Here is a 15,352-nt window from a genome sequence, read left to right as displayed (position 1 = left end):
GACCTACAGTAAAGATAGCTCTCAAAATATCTGAGACAAATTCCATTTACTCCAACACTTTTCGTTCGATGAAGCAGTACTTGGTAGTCAATCGTGCCAAACACTTTTCTTATGTCAATGAAAATAGATATAGGTACGTTGCTTGAGTTTAATTCATAGTTAACACTTTAAACCAGGTGCTGTAAGGTGTGCGGTGTGGAATGACCCTTAAAAAACCCAAACAGTGTCTGACTCAAAAGCTTATTCATTTGACGGAAATTATTAAGCCTTTTATGTGCCACTTTCTCCAGTACCTTTGAAAAGATGGGTAGAATTGATATGGATCAATTCTGGTGAATTCCATTTGACCTTTGTGAAATTGAATGACCTTCGCCACCTGAAACTGCACCGGAAAACTTCCCTTTTCTATGGAAAGATTAATGATAAAAATTAGACAGGGAAAAGTATATCATACAATCACTCTTAGAGCTCCAAGGGACAAACAATCAACTCCGGCAGAATTAAACTTAAGTGACTTCATAAATTTACACACTTCTTCACTCTTGCACGGCTGAAGCTCCATATTTGAAGTTTCACAAAGTTTCATATTTAAAAGTTCTGCTACATAATTAATCAGTGAGGAGGCTAACATTTCATTTTTACGTATATTCTCTAAATTACCCTAAGCAATCGCAAAATAGGGGGGGGGGCACTATACTGAAAAGCTTACCTTAGTATTTTTTCAACAGGATGTAATATGTCTAACTCTCTACTAAAAATATAGATCAAGATAGTGGGGATCCATTCAAGATAGAGGTGATACACACTATGGTACCCTTAGAGGCATAGTTTTGGATTATCAACTTTTCCGTTTAAGATTTCCCTTTTGAAATTTTTATCAGATGTCATGTCAGGCTACTGGTTGTAAAAAATGCGATTACTTATCTAATATTTCGTCTCGTCTCTTAAATAGGTACAGAACTTAGAATTTGCTAAACTTGGATATGGAGGTGCAGAATTCAGAATTTGCGGTCGAACGGCTGCTTTTTTTAATATACGTAATCATCAATTGTGGACGATAAGGTGGGGGAAAATCAGGCATGGAAGATATGTCGTCCTTTACCAGTCTACATTTGTGTGTAAACTATTATTCATTCTTGTTTGAATAAATCATAGTCATAACTCAAATCATGTCAATTATGTGATATTAATAATGTGATTTTATTAACCATATGATTAATTCAAGAAGAAAATCTTTTGAGCCTACATAGATAGATAGATCAACCAAGACTAGAAAAATATTAGAACATATCGAAATAAATTAGAACTTTAGTTAGTAGGATAAAAAGTATATCATCCAGTTTATGGTATGTACTCACTTTCTGGACAATATTTCTTTTATATATAAAAAAAAGTAAAACCAGGTATTTTTAACTTTCAAGAACAGGCTGAAATATTAACTCTTAGAAGTTTCATTAAACAAGCTCAACTACTTTCTTTATACATATAACAAGATTTTCCAGAAAGCGATGTTTAACCCTAATGTAAAACATAAAAATAATAAATAGATAACACGTCACTCATACCAGTATTTAGAAAATGGTAAATTTTTTTTCTTGGGGAATATTTCCGTGAGTATAGAAGTTACGATTCAATCAAATGTTTTGGCTCTAAATGCTAAAAAAGGATGGGCGGTTGCTATACAAGATGGGTTGGTTTCTAAAAGTTGTTACAATGACTAGAAATTGTCCTCAAGAGCATACACTCAAGTCATCTAATACTAAAATTTCCAATTTAGTTAGTAGAAGTCCAATTTAATACCAGCAGTGGCAACTTCAGGATAAAACCATTAATTTTCAGCTATGAAAACAATTGTTAAATGTCCATACAATACGGCTGTTCTTACCCAATAGCTAGTATCTGCTTATTTAAAGTTTTGAGAAAATTACAAAACAATGCTGTTATTGTTGGTTTGCTTTTGGAACAGATGAAATAGATAAAAACACAGGATTTCTTTAATTTGCTTCCGAAGTCCATTTCCTTTCTGTCTTTGCCATTACGTTTTCTGCTGGGCGTAGGTGTTAATTTAAAGTATTGGCAACATTCCTTTTTTATCATTAGAACCCTTCCTCCCTCTAACATAACTTCACTGGCGTCCCGGTTTCTAGTCCTCACAAGAGAGTATAGGCTACGCTTTCTTTTTATTTTGTGCCTGTCGTTTGTCAGCCTTTACTGCTAGTTGTTAGTGATTTCTCAATGGGCTTGCATTTCTTTCTTTACAGACCATTGCTCGAAATCTGTTAGCTCAAGAAGCCCAAGAAGATCCTTATAATGAGTTCCCAGACACAATGAGAGTTGGGAGTCAAGAACCTGGAGATTCAGCTAGGCAGGCTTCCTGCTCTTGCTAAATAAGTGATATTTAAAGATTATTGAACGCTATATTTTTTTGTGCTAGGCAAGAAGGTGTTCCGACTTATTTGTAAATAAGTTAATAGGGAAATACTGGTTAATTTTTCTTTTGGATGTCTTAGAGCGTTGGGAAGGTTTTGGGCAGATTTCTGGGGAACTTTTTTGTTGCAAATATAATATAAAAAAGAGAGAATTAAGTTAGAGAAAGAAGTCAACTAGACGAGGTAAAGAATTAACAGTATTAATTGTATTAAAGCCTGCTACCCCCACCCATGAATGGTGGTGAATGTGAGTTTACTTACCACATGATGTACGCAATGATGTATATACAGATCATCCATAATAAAAGTGGGTTACATTCTGCGGTTTTCTGTCTTACTCAGGCCTTATCAATACTAATAAAATGAATTAACGAGTGTCTTACCTGTCATGGCGTACCTCATCAACCTATCTCTGGATCATGGAGTCTTCCCACAAGAACTAAAATTGCAAGAGTGGTTCCTCTTCATAAAGGAGGGAAAAAAGATGACCCATCGAATCGAAGACCTACATCTATTCTCCCATTTTTCTCCAAGTTATATGAGAAAGCTGTACTTGCCCAGATAAGTTATTATATTGAAAAGAATATAATTCTAATGGAAAACCAATTTGGGCTCAGAAAAGGGATATATACAGATATGGCAGTTCTGAAATTGGTTTATTTGGTTAATGATTCATTTGAAGCTGGTCTTACACCTGCAGCTGTGTTTTTGGATATGAGAAAAGCGTTCGATACGGTGGACCACCCAGAGCTTATTCATGTTCTTGCCTCAATTGGGGTGAGGGGTTCAAGCCTTGAGTGGTTTTCATCATATCCACACGACCGGTATCAGATACTACAGAATGGGTCATTTTTATTTTCAAAAAAGAAAATAGAGTGCGCGGTCCCACAATGGTCAATCCTGGGACCCCTCCTTTTCATCATTTTTATTGATCGAATGAAGCAGTACCTGTCGGAGGCTAATGTCATCCTATTTGCAGATGAAACTTTGCTCTTTCTAGCTGCACCTTCGCTTGATGTTTTGTATAATACAATTCATAAAGCTGTCTCTGAATTTCTAACTTTTTCTCGACAAAATTTGTTAACCCTAAACTTTTCTAAGACTTTTTTCATGATATTCTCTACACTTTCTTCAGTTGTTGGCAATGATCAAATCATGGTTCGATGAAATCTGATAAAAAGAGTAGCTACAACATGGTTCGAGGAAATGTGATAAAAAAAAGTAGCAACAACAAAATATTTGGGGTTTTTAATTGATGAAAACCTGTCGTGGAAAAGCCATTCAAATGCTATAGCTGAAAAATTAAGCAGAGGTCTTGGAGTGATGCGAAGAATTAAAAATCTAGTCCCAAAAAAGATTCTAAAAATGATTTATTTTTCTATATTTTATCTATATATTAGCTACGGATGCTCTATATGGGCAAGAAATTTTGTAACATGTTTCAAAAGGGTACAGAAACTTTAGAATTGAGCTGTAAAATTATTATTGGAATTTTATGATTCTGATGATGTTCCTGCTCATGAACATTTTAAAAAGAATAAATTAATGGATGTATCCCAAATTCATGATTACCAAGTTGCAATTTTCTTGTATAAATATTTGAATTGCCTGCTCACCCCTGCTTTTGAAAATCTTTTTAATTTTAATAGAGACAATCATGATCATAATACAAGAAAAACTGATATCTTAACTCATGAGTTTAGGAGCACTACTCGGGCAAGTTTTGTGATTCGCCATTATGGTCCCCATGTTTGGAATATTTTGCCCGAGGGTGTGAAAAGTGTGCCTAGTCTTCCGGCTTTCAAGTCACGGGTAAAGAAGTTTCTTTTATCTCGTGAATAATTATGATGTAAGCCCAGTTCCAGGTTGTCATTCTATTCAAGGCATTTCCCTGATTTACTTGCTGCTAATTTTATTCTGTAATTTTTTTTTCTGTCTTCTTCTTGTCTTTTTCCTCTTTCTCTTTTTATCCTTTCTTCCTTCATCAGTTGAGTTTCTTTTGTATTGAGTAGCGGGATATGAATGTGTTTTTAATTAGCTGAGGGTGATAACCTCGCTTGCCCATACAAGTTTATTGCCTTTCTTGGCAGGCGAATGGCGAATAGTGTTTGTTTTCTTTTCTTAATAAATGTATATCTATATCTGTATATCTAAATGAATAAATAACTTTGAAAATAGCTATTTACAAATTTTGTTGAAGGGTGGAGGGGTGGGTTTCTCCCTTGTATATATTATATGCAGTTCATGTATATCTGATGAGGGGTGGAGTGGGTGTTTTTTTCTCTTGTCTATGTTATGTGCAGTTCATATATAACAAGAATGGGATATATTCTGCACTTTTTCTATTTCAATGCTTTTTAAACAAAATGAAACAATAGCTTTGAAGAAATAGCTATTTTTGAATATAAATCGGTGGCGGTAGGTTGCCTTTGATTTTGCAGGTAAGCTAAAAAAAAACATCTTGGTGGTGCAAAGTTGTAAAACAAAGAGTGAAAACTGATCAGAGATGGTGCTTTAATATGAGTTTAGTGAGCCAATTTAAGGATTGCCATGAACATTTTGAAGAAGTAGTATATATCGGCCCATTGAACTTTTCCAATCTCACAGATTACGAATTCTGCAGTAAAAAAAAAAATACACACATACAAAAGAGGCCAATAAATTGTCAATACACGTACACAGTTATGTGACTCAAAAGGTATTACATGGCATCTGTTTTTAAACTTAGAATCAGAGTCCAATCCCTCATATAAAGCAAGTTCACCACCTGCATGCTCCATTATCAGTTATTCAGCTCCGTAAATTTGAAATAGTTTTGCGAGTGGCATTTAAAAATAGTTTTGAAATTTATTGTTTGAATGATTAACAGGTGTTTTGTTTTCTTTTTTGTTTATGAAATTATGAAGGTATTTTGACTTTTGATTTTATATATATATATATATATATATATATATATATATATATATAATATATATATATATATATATATATATATATATATATATCGCATTGCCATTTAACCATTAACATAGCTGTTTGTGTCTCGCAATATTTCTTCTAAGAGATCTGTTGTGTTAGGACTGATCTAATAAATTAAAATGTGTGAAAGGCTTTCTTTAACATCTCCATTAGTTGCAAAAAGTACATTTGGGCATATGAATATGGTTCAAATCACCTTCAGGGGTCTGTAAGGGGTGTACCGCTAAATTGATTTTGTGATAAATTTCTCAAGCTATTTGGTTCACTTTAATTTTTGACACGTTTTGATTACCATTGTTGCTTGTAATTCTTGCTGCTGATTATTTTCCAACTTCATATTTCTTTGTTTTTATTGTTGTTTATCTTATAACCACATATGACTCTCTTTTTGATTTTCATTTTGATCCTTTCCGAACTTCATGGTCACATGTCGTTGAACCGCATATTTTTTTGTTTTTCGATTTCATTTTTGAGTCGTCGTGATTCTCTCTGCCACTTATCGCTCAACTACATATTTCGATGTTATTCAGTTTTGTTTTTAAACTGTTCTAATTGTCAGTTTCGCTAATGTCCGAAGTATATATTTCTTTTATTTTTATTTTCGTTTGCCATTGCCTCACATTAATGTTCACTGTTAAATCAGTGTTCGTTATCATGTACATATACATTTCTTAGGTCGTTTGTTTCATTTCATGGTCCAGTTTGTTTAGTTAGAGCGTACGTTCTTGTCCTCTTTTATTCTTTTTTGTATTCATTTTCTGCTTACAATAATTTACTTTTATGTCCCCTAGATATTATGAAACTACTCAAAATACCTTTGTAATTTGCATTACCGATTAGGGGTACATGAATTCACATATTTCTACTTTGTTCTGAAAATTCTTCTTAAACAGTTTTAAAGTCTATTTTCCTTTCGTCTTGACTTTCAATAAACACAATAGCTAAGCTATTTTCTAATTTATTGTCCACAACTGTCCTGATTTATTGTTGATATCGGATAGTTTTCTTTATTGTTATTAGCTTGGAAAATGATCTCTCTCCAGAAGAAAGCTTATTGGAATTTTTAAGAAAACTTCCAATTTTGGAAAATTTATTGTTCATTATTGTGGCAGCATAGGACCATTTTTAAACACAGGGCCCGATTGGGCCAAATCGTTTCAATCGTCCTTTTTCTAGCCCCTACCTTATGACTTAAAAGTAGACAATAATTTAGCTATTGCTTTGTTTTGTTTTAAATATGTGAGAGGGTATATGCAATGGGACATCCCTAATTGCTACTGAATGGTATAGCCTAACAACGTCATTAAGAAAAAAAAATAATTACTGGGAAAACGCTTAAAAAGGAGTTTTTTTGGTATCTATGACAATGCAAAATTGAAAGATGTATAACACCGAACAACTAAAGCAAAAGGTATGGTAAAATATCTGAGGTAATCATGAACAAAATGAAACCCAACAAAATCTGTGACTAGGAAACAAGGCATTGAACAGACAACAGAGATAGTCACATCAAATTGCGAACGAAAATGTTGCACAACAAAATCTGCGATATGAAGACAAATTAAAATTTGATTAAGAAGCTTGTTATTTTAGTGATTATTAAGGACAAACAAGATGGATGAATTAAATTCACTCAAAAATTCCTCATTTCAATTGAAAGTGCTGTAAATGAATCCGAAAATCTAAAGCAGAATACGTAGAACACGTGATAGTGGGAATCATATTCGATTTCAAACAAATAGTTTTTGCAGAAAAATCTGTGGTTATAACGTGGAAAAAAATTGGTTTCGCTGGTATCATGCGAAATTAAATAATATGATGAATGAATCCAAACAGCTAGGAGAAAATGGCATGGGAAAATATCTGAGTTAAAAATAAACGAAAAAGAACTACGAAAATTGTGGTTAGAAGATATTTAATGCTCATATCGTTTTTTAAACAAAATTTGTGGTTATAAGAAAAGCAATAACGAGAATCACAATGGGTTGCAAGAGAAAACAACTCCAAGAAATTGAAATCACGCCAGAGTTTCTTAAATCTACTCAAATTTCGGATTTACTACCTCATTACTTAAAACTAAAGAATAAATCAATAATTAAGCTAGTGTGTGAATTGAGAATATGATATATACAATCGTGCCAAGTGCCAGGGCCCTAGCAAAACAAAATCTCCGAATATGTATACAAGAAACTCCCGAAACTCAAAAGAATGGAGCACCAGGAAGCTAATGAAATGACAAAGAGTGAACGATCCTTCAATACAATCGGTTCATCACTTTTCTTTGGCGCAAAAGAAATGGGATCAACGGGACTACAATCCCTTTCATGTAAAGGCTAATTTCTGCTCACCTTTAGTTCGAATGGTGCTTTTTGTTTTCATCTGCAAAAGCTTATAGTTAAATTTAGTTCACACAGAATTCCTGGATTCTAATAGTAATGCTCAGGCCCTAGAATTGCATGTATCTGCTCTATAGATAATAATCATCAAATTGGGCGTATTTTATCTATATTTAAAAGAATATGGAATGTTAAGTTTCAACTCATTTAGTCATCGTTACAAAAATAAGGAGTCTTATAGGATGATGCTTGAGACAAGGAGTACTCACCAAGCAGCTTCATTCCAAGGTTCTTTATATTTGTGATAAGAAGAAAAGCTTTCATTTATGGTTAAGACTTAAGAGTGGACCACTCAGGTATTTGATTTATGAGAATTTGAGCAAAAATGAGTGGACTTTTAAGAAAAACAAACTGGTTTTTAAGAAGGAAAAATTGGCTTTTGTTCAACGAAAGCTGGATATACGCATTTAAGAAGGACTATAACAACAGGTTTTTAAATGTTTATTCGGTAAAAAGATGCAGTTTCCGGCACAAAATAATATTAGATCACTTTTATAAGCAACAGAATTATATTTGCGAAAAGTATATAGACGAAAGTAATATCTTTTATATCAAACAACTAGTTTTACTTCTAAATCCAGAATTATTACTACGGAGTGACTCGAACTTCAATCCTTAGTCTCAGCTGGACCGTTCTGTAGCCGTTGTACTGCAGCAACTGTTAGTAGATGAGTATTTTTATGGGTCGTGATATTAAATATCTGGACGTTACCAACGCAGTTCCAGGGGTAAATGTCATAAGTTATGAAATTTGAACTTTGAAAGTTACACTTTATTTTAAGAAAGGCATAAAATAATCACCATTGGATGTAAATTATCTTGGGCGTTTGTTCATTTTTTTTTTTGAAAATTATAAACATTATGTGAGAGGAGTGATTGAGAGGATTCAAGAGTTGAAAAATAATATCTCAAAGTTAAAAAAAAGTCCTTGATATAGTCGAAGCAACTAAAAATGATATTTTAGAAATAAAAATGGAAATCGTTTACATTAAATCTGGTTTGGAGTCCCTAAAATCTCACGTTGAAGATCTAGAATTAGCAAGAACTTCCGAGGGAAATTAATTATCTAGTATCAAGCGGGAGATATTGGCATTTGTTAACAGATCAATTTATCAAAATCCAGCTTCAGGATGATAAGGAAAAATTCTGTTTGCTTCAGGAAAACAAAAATTTCGTGTTAACCTGTTCGGAAGAGTAGCCTGATGTGAATCCCCTTATATCAATATAACAGATGATGTAACAAAAGAAGTTCGTGACATTCGCAATTCTCTTAGAATTAAACAAAATTAATTTAGAGTAAAGAGAATTAGTGCAGGGATCCCCCAGTGATCCTACCTGTATTACACTTAATTTATAATGAAGAAAAATTAAGGCTTAAGTGGTATATAGTCCTGTAAGTGAGAGGCATGTATGAGAAATAGATTAAAAAAGTCGCTTAGTATTTTTTAGTGGATTTATAATTTATAAGAGTATTTCCGATTTATTTATAAACTGCGCTTTCCTTCATATGATAATGCGAATAATGGCTGAAATAAATAAGAAGGCAAAAAGAGATTATGTTTTTATTTTTTTGTTGTTGTTCTTATTTCTTTTTTTATTTTTATTTGTTCTTATTTTCGAAATATTCGTCTTTTTTCTCTTGCGTTATACTTTTCTTTCTTCTTTTTGTATTTACATTGACTCACTGAGATGGGATGTGGTATTTTTATTGAATTTGGATTATAGATGATTTGAGTATTTTACAAATGGTTGTAGGTTGGAGGAATTGGAAAAATATCCTCTTGATATAAATTAGAAATTTAAAAATTTTGTGACAGGATCAAGATTTGTCAGTTCCTTATATTGCACCTAAAAATAAATATTTATGTATTCATGATCTTCCACCTTGGAATAATCATATAAAACGAATGTAATTTTGGAATGGTAGGGGACTAAATAGCAGCCTAATTTTTTTGCATTATTTTATATAAATATCTTAAACAGATGTGTTAGAAATTTGTGAAACATTTCTTGATGAAAAGAATACATTTTAACATGATGAAAATTATCAACTTTTTGGTGTTAGTTGCAAACAAATTAGGAGGGGACGAGTGGGTATTTTTATACGAGATGACCTTCCATCTTCTCTACGTAATGATTTAATTATTTAGAATGTTGAGATGCTATTTGAGAGATGTGTTGTAAAAGTGATTGATGGAAGAAATACATTTTTGGTAATTGTAGTACATCAGCCACCATCGTCTAGTCTTAAAGAGTTTTTAAGACAATCTGAGTCATTGTTAGATGCTCTCACCCAACAACACCATCCATTTTATGTAATAGGAGATTTTAATATTGATATAATGCGTCAATATGCTTTGAAATCTAATAAGGGATTCGAATTTTCAAACATTTCATTTTTGCATGGTTTGTTACATTAGTTAACCTTTTTAGGAAAATAAGGCTTGATCTGGTGGATCAGATTTCTGCTGGGACACATAATCATAGAATATATATTATAAATATAGTAGTTAAGACTGTATGTACCCTATCCATCTCTTAGAATTTCAAAGAGCTTTTACTAGTTTGAAAAACGGATTGTCGATGGGATTTAACGGTATGTAGACTTCTCTGTTTAAAGAATTAGTTGAAGTACTTCGTCAGCCACTTTTATCTATTTTTGATTCATACTTGAAAAATGTTTTTTTCAGTTTATCTTGAAGTAGCTAAGATTTTACTTTTGTTTAAAAAAAGCGATATAGATAATCCAGATAATTATAGGCCTATTTATCACCTTTTTCTAAAGTATTGGAAAAAATAATATAGGGTAGATTTATATCATTTCTGGTAAAGAATATTTTTTTTCTCCCAATCAGTTTCGTTTTTTGTGTAGCAGGTCAACAAAGCAAGCAGTAGCTGCTTTACATAATTTCTTATCAGATGCTATGGATGATAGATATTTCGCGGCAACTATATTTTTTGACATTCAAAAAGCTTTTGATACAATACGAGATGGAATTCTTTTTGATAAGTTGGAACACATAGGAATTCGTGAAAATGCTCTTATTTTAGTGAGATCTTATTTAATAAGAAGCAGTTTTACAGTACATGTTGGTGAGGAATCATCTTATATTTTTCCTTTAGTAAACATAGGTGTTCCACAAGGGTCTGTGTTGAGTTCGTTACTCTTTTTATATACACAAATGACCTTCTAAACTATATGCCTTTGGATAATGAAGTACCAATATTGTTTGCAGATAACACACAGCAAATAGTTTGAAGGTGGGCAACGAGGAGGGCATACGAGCGGCCCTCGAAACTGTTGCTTTTAATATAAATTCTTGGTTTTATGCTAATCGAGTAATGCTTTTCAAAATTCAAAATTCGTTGGTTTTGGGAAAAGTTTGAGAACAGTGAAGCACGTGTCATTTAAAACTATTAGTATTGAAACTTCCTCCATGAAAAGAGCGGATATACATCTTATTCATCAGTACATCCTGAAAAGATGTAATCCGTGTGAGTTATTGAGGTGTAATTACTTCTTTTTTTCTCTCTATTGTTAAAGGAAACAAAATGAGTTGCATCCATGTCTCCTTTGTATACGATTTAAGTATATCGTTTCTTGCTTAATAAAGTCAAGTGAAGTGAAATTTGTAAAATATGTACTTGGATTATCTTGATATGAATGTCTAATAAACTCTAGCCAGTAAACTCTTGGAACAATTTTGGCGGTAAATTTCGTAAAAGGTGAAAATAAACCTACCCAAATTAATTAAAATTTGTTGGAAAATTTGTTTTTTAATACGATTAAAGCAAGAGCGTAAATGCTGGGAAAACCAGAAAAAGAATTTTTCTGTATCTATGAGGTCATCTGAAGTTATACAAAATGATAAATGAACCTAAACTGCTAAAAAAAAAAAAAAAAAATCATGGAAAAATGTCTGAGAGAATGATGAATGGTGATGAAGCACAACGAGTAATATTGTTAGAAAACATGTGACAACAAGGATCAAAATGAATCATAAATGAAACTACTAGTACTACTACTACTAATAACTCACTGCAGCACCAAGCCACCTGAGGCCAACACAGCTACGCACACTCCTCCTCCAACCTAATCTATTTAAAGCCTCCCACTTTACACCCTACCAGGAAGTTCCCATTTACTTTAAATCTTTATTTATGACATCCTCCCAACCCAGACAAGGACGACCTGCTTTTCGTGTAGCCCCAGACGGTTGGCCAAAAAGGACAATCTTCGGTAGTCTGTCATCCTTCATCCGTAGAACGTTTTCTAGCCATCTCAGCCTTTCTTTCATTATAGCCCCAGAAAGCGGGATTGAACCACACCTTTCGCACAACCTAATGATTGAAATACGGTCAGTCAGCCGGGTACCCAGAACAATCCGTAGGCAATTTCTCTGGAAAACATCTAGTAAATTTTCATCTGCTTTTCGGAGTGTCCATGCTTCAGAGCCATATTTGACCACTGTCATCACTGTAGCTTCCAATATTCTAATCTTGGTTTGTAGGCTTATCTTTCTATTCTTCCAAACTTTTTTTAACTGTGAAAAAACACCCTGAGCTTTAGCTATTCTACTTTTAACCTCTTCAATGCTCCCACCATCTTTACTAATAACACTACCAAGGTAACTGAAGCTCCCAACCTGATCAATCTTTTTGTTACCTAAGGTCACCTGTTCAACTTCACTTATTCCTAGCCTTAGTGACTTAGTCTTCTTAACATTAATTTTTAAGCCTATTTTAGCACCCTGAACTCGTAAAACCTCTAAAAATTCATTCATTTTGCTCACACTTTCATCTAATATGCTTAAATGATCAACATAATCTAAGTCAAGGAGCGTTCTTCCTCCCCATTTGATTCCATGGTCTCCAATTGCCTTTCCTGTGCTCCTTAAGACGAATTCCATCAAAATGATCCATATAAAGGGGGATAGAACACAACCCTGCTTAACTCCTGATTTAATACAAAACCAGTTGCTAACCTCATTTCCCACCTTAACCGCAGCAGTATTATTCTCGTACATAGCGCAAATCACTTTAATGTATTTTGCTGGTATACCATATAACGATAAGACCTTTGTTAACGCTGTTCTATCATCAGAAACGAAAGCTTGCTCATAATCGATAAAACTAAGGACCAAAGGTGTTTGACAACGAAGGGACTTCTCAATTATTAATCTAAGAGTGAAAACATGGTCGACACATCCTCTACCTTTTCTAAAACCGCATTGTTCTTCCCTTAAAACTTTGTCTACAGCATGTCTCAGTCTAAAAAGTATCATTTTACTTAGTAATTTGCTACCTACAGAGACCAGACTAATGCCTCGATAATTGCGACACTCACTCTTGTCACCTTTCTTATAGAGTGGTTTAATTAAGGTTTTTCTAAAATCAATGGGTACTTCTCCTTTTTCAAAAATCATGTTCATAATTTTCAGTAGCTTATTCCTAACCTCAGAGCCACCATATTTAAGGAACTCATTAATCATACTATCAGCACCTGGGGCCTTATTATTTTTGAATCCTTCTAGTATTGTCACTAATTCTTCCTCACTAAACAAATCTTCCTTCACATCTAAGGTATCACAAACTTTTTCATTTTCATCTATATCTTTTCCTGCAACTGTATCTCGGATTAGCACATTCTCAAAATGTTCCACCCATCTTTCTTTAACTTTTTCCTTATCACTAATTGTGGCCCCATTTCTATCTTTAACTGGGACTAGTCCGGATTGGCTACTCCCTTTCAATTTATTAACATGTCAGTATAATATTTTACTATTATGCCGTCTAGCCGCATCTTCCAGATCCTCAGCAATTTTATCCATCGCCTCCATTTCACATCTCCTTAGTTCATATTTTAATGCTTTCTCCACTTTCTTTACATTCCTTTTGTTTTCATACGACCTATCGCTTAGATAATTCTTATACAAACCCTTTCTTCTCTGTATTAAACCTAAAGCTTTTTCACTAATATTCCTAGTTGCTGTGTTAGCACTCTTTCCTAGGACACCATCAGCAACTTCACAAATTGTTTTTCTGAAATTATTCCATCCATCTTCCACATTGTCAAATTTTAAACCCTCAAGTTTAGTACTCAACTGTTCCTGGAATTTTTTTCTCAAATTTTCATCCTGAAGTCTACCAACATAATAACCTTCTGGCAGGGAGTTATAAATGAAATTGATAGACAACAAAATCTGCGGATGGAAGATAAATCACAGGAAGGATAACATATAATCGTAAACATTTTTTGCAGAAATGACGTCACTTCCACATCCATTTAAAGAGCAACTCACTCCATTTTTTCTGAGGGATAGTCTTGATGTTTGTAGCATGTATGAGGTATGCCAAATTATTCTCGATGAGGAATGACTCTGAACTATTAAAGCAAAAGGCATGGAACTCGCGATAGTGAAAATCACATTAAATTCCAGTAAAAAAAATTTGGCACAGCAAAATCTGTTTTCAGTATGATGTCATGTGTAGTTATATCATGTTTAGCTAAAGAACAAGCCATGGGATAAATGTCTGAGGTAATGATGAATGAAAATGAAAAAAAAAATCGCGGTTAAAATACAAGTGAAAGTGAGAGTCGCAACGAAGTGGTAACGAAATATGCGGTTAGAAGAGAAGCAGCCGCAAGAACTATGATGAATCCATGCAGGGTACAAATCCTATAAAATACATGAATCCATGAATCATACATAGGAAGGATGAATTGAATTCATGCCAGAATGTCTTAATTCAATTGAAATTAATGATTTGTTTACTCATGACTTAAACCTGAAGAATAACTGAAGATAATTAAAAAGAAGATAATTATCTTGATGCATAATTTGAAAATTTAATATATCAGCAGTTACTGGTTACACCTACCACGTGGTGAGTGCCATGTCATCCGCGAAGGCGTAGCTATTATGCATAACAGAATGGTTTCCTCAAGATTTTGATTTGACAATTTTAAAAAAAAAAGTGGACGCTAGTTGCCCTCCAATCCTTTTAGTCACTTATGCTAAGCTTATTCGTTACAATAGAATTTAAAGACTAAAATCTTGTCTGAAACACAATCTCTAGACACCTTTTACATAATTAAAATAAAAAAAAAGTTTTTTAAATGAGATTAAGGAGGGACATTAAAACTTAAAACGAACAAAAATTACTCTCTATATGAAAGGGGCTTTTCCTCCTCAACGCCCCGCTCTTTACGCTAAAGTTTGACTCTTTCTCTTAACTCTACATTTTAAAACAGTAAAAAACTTTAGCGTAAAGAGCAGGGCGTTGAGGAGGAAAAGCCCCTTTCATATGCGGAGTAATTTTTTGTTCGTTTTATTTTTTAATGTCGCTCTTTACTTTCATTTAAAAAAAACTTTTTTTTGTTTAATTTCTGGACGTTTTTTAATTAATCCATTTTTTTTCTTTGCTCTCTACGCATAAATAATTAAAACGAAATTTGTATATTAATTGTTTTTAGGCTAAATGGCTTTTTCATAGTTTTAATCGGAATATTTTGAAAAAAAGGAACAAGAGAAGAGGCCTAGTTGC

At 33.2% G+C, this 15,352-nt stretch overlaps 1 protein-coding gene across 2 annotated transcripts in view; it reads left to right on the top strand.

Moving 5' to 3' along the window:
* The window catches only part of LOC136030144 (ras and EF-hand domain-containing protein homolog), a 99,510-nt gene extending 94,906 nt beyond the window's left edge, over nt 1-4,604 (top strand). For both annotated transcript variants that reach the window (XM_065708843.1, XM_065708844.1), the window contains one exon: nt 2,262-4,604. In XM_065708843.1, coding sequence (XP_065564915.1) covers nt 2,262-2,387 — 126 coding nt within the window. In that variant the 3' untranslated portion in view covers nt 2,388-4,604. The remainder of the gene's footprint in view (nt 1-2,261) is intronic.
* Nucleotides 4,605-15,352: the final 10,748 nt, after the last annotated feature.

Source organism: Artemia franciscana, chromosome 8 (assembly GCF_032884065.1).
Source record: "Artemia franciscana chromosome 8, ASM3288406v1, whole genome shotgun sequence".
NCBI classification, from domain to species: Eukaryota; Metazoa; Arthropoda; class Branchiopoda; order Anostraca; family Artemiidae; genus Artemia; species Artemia franciscana.
Note: the sequence above shows the minus strand (reverse complement) of the source record. Positions and strands in the feature narration are given on the sequence as shown.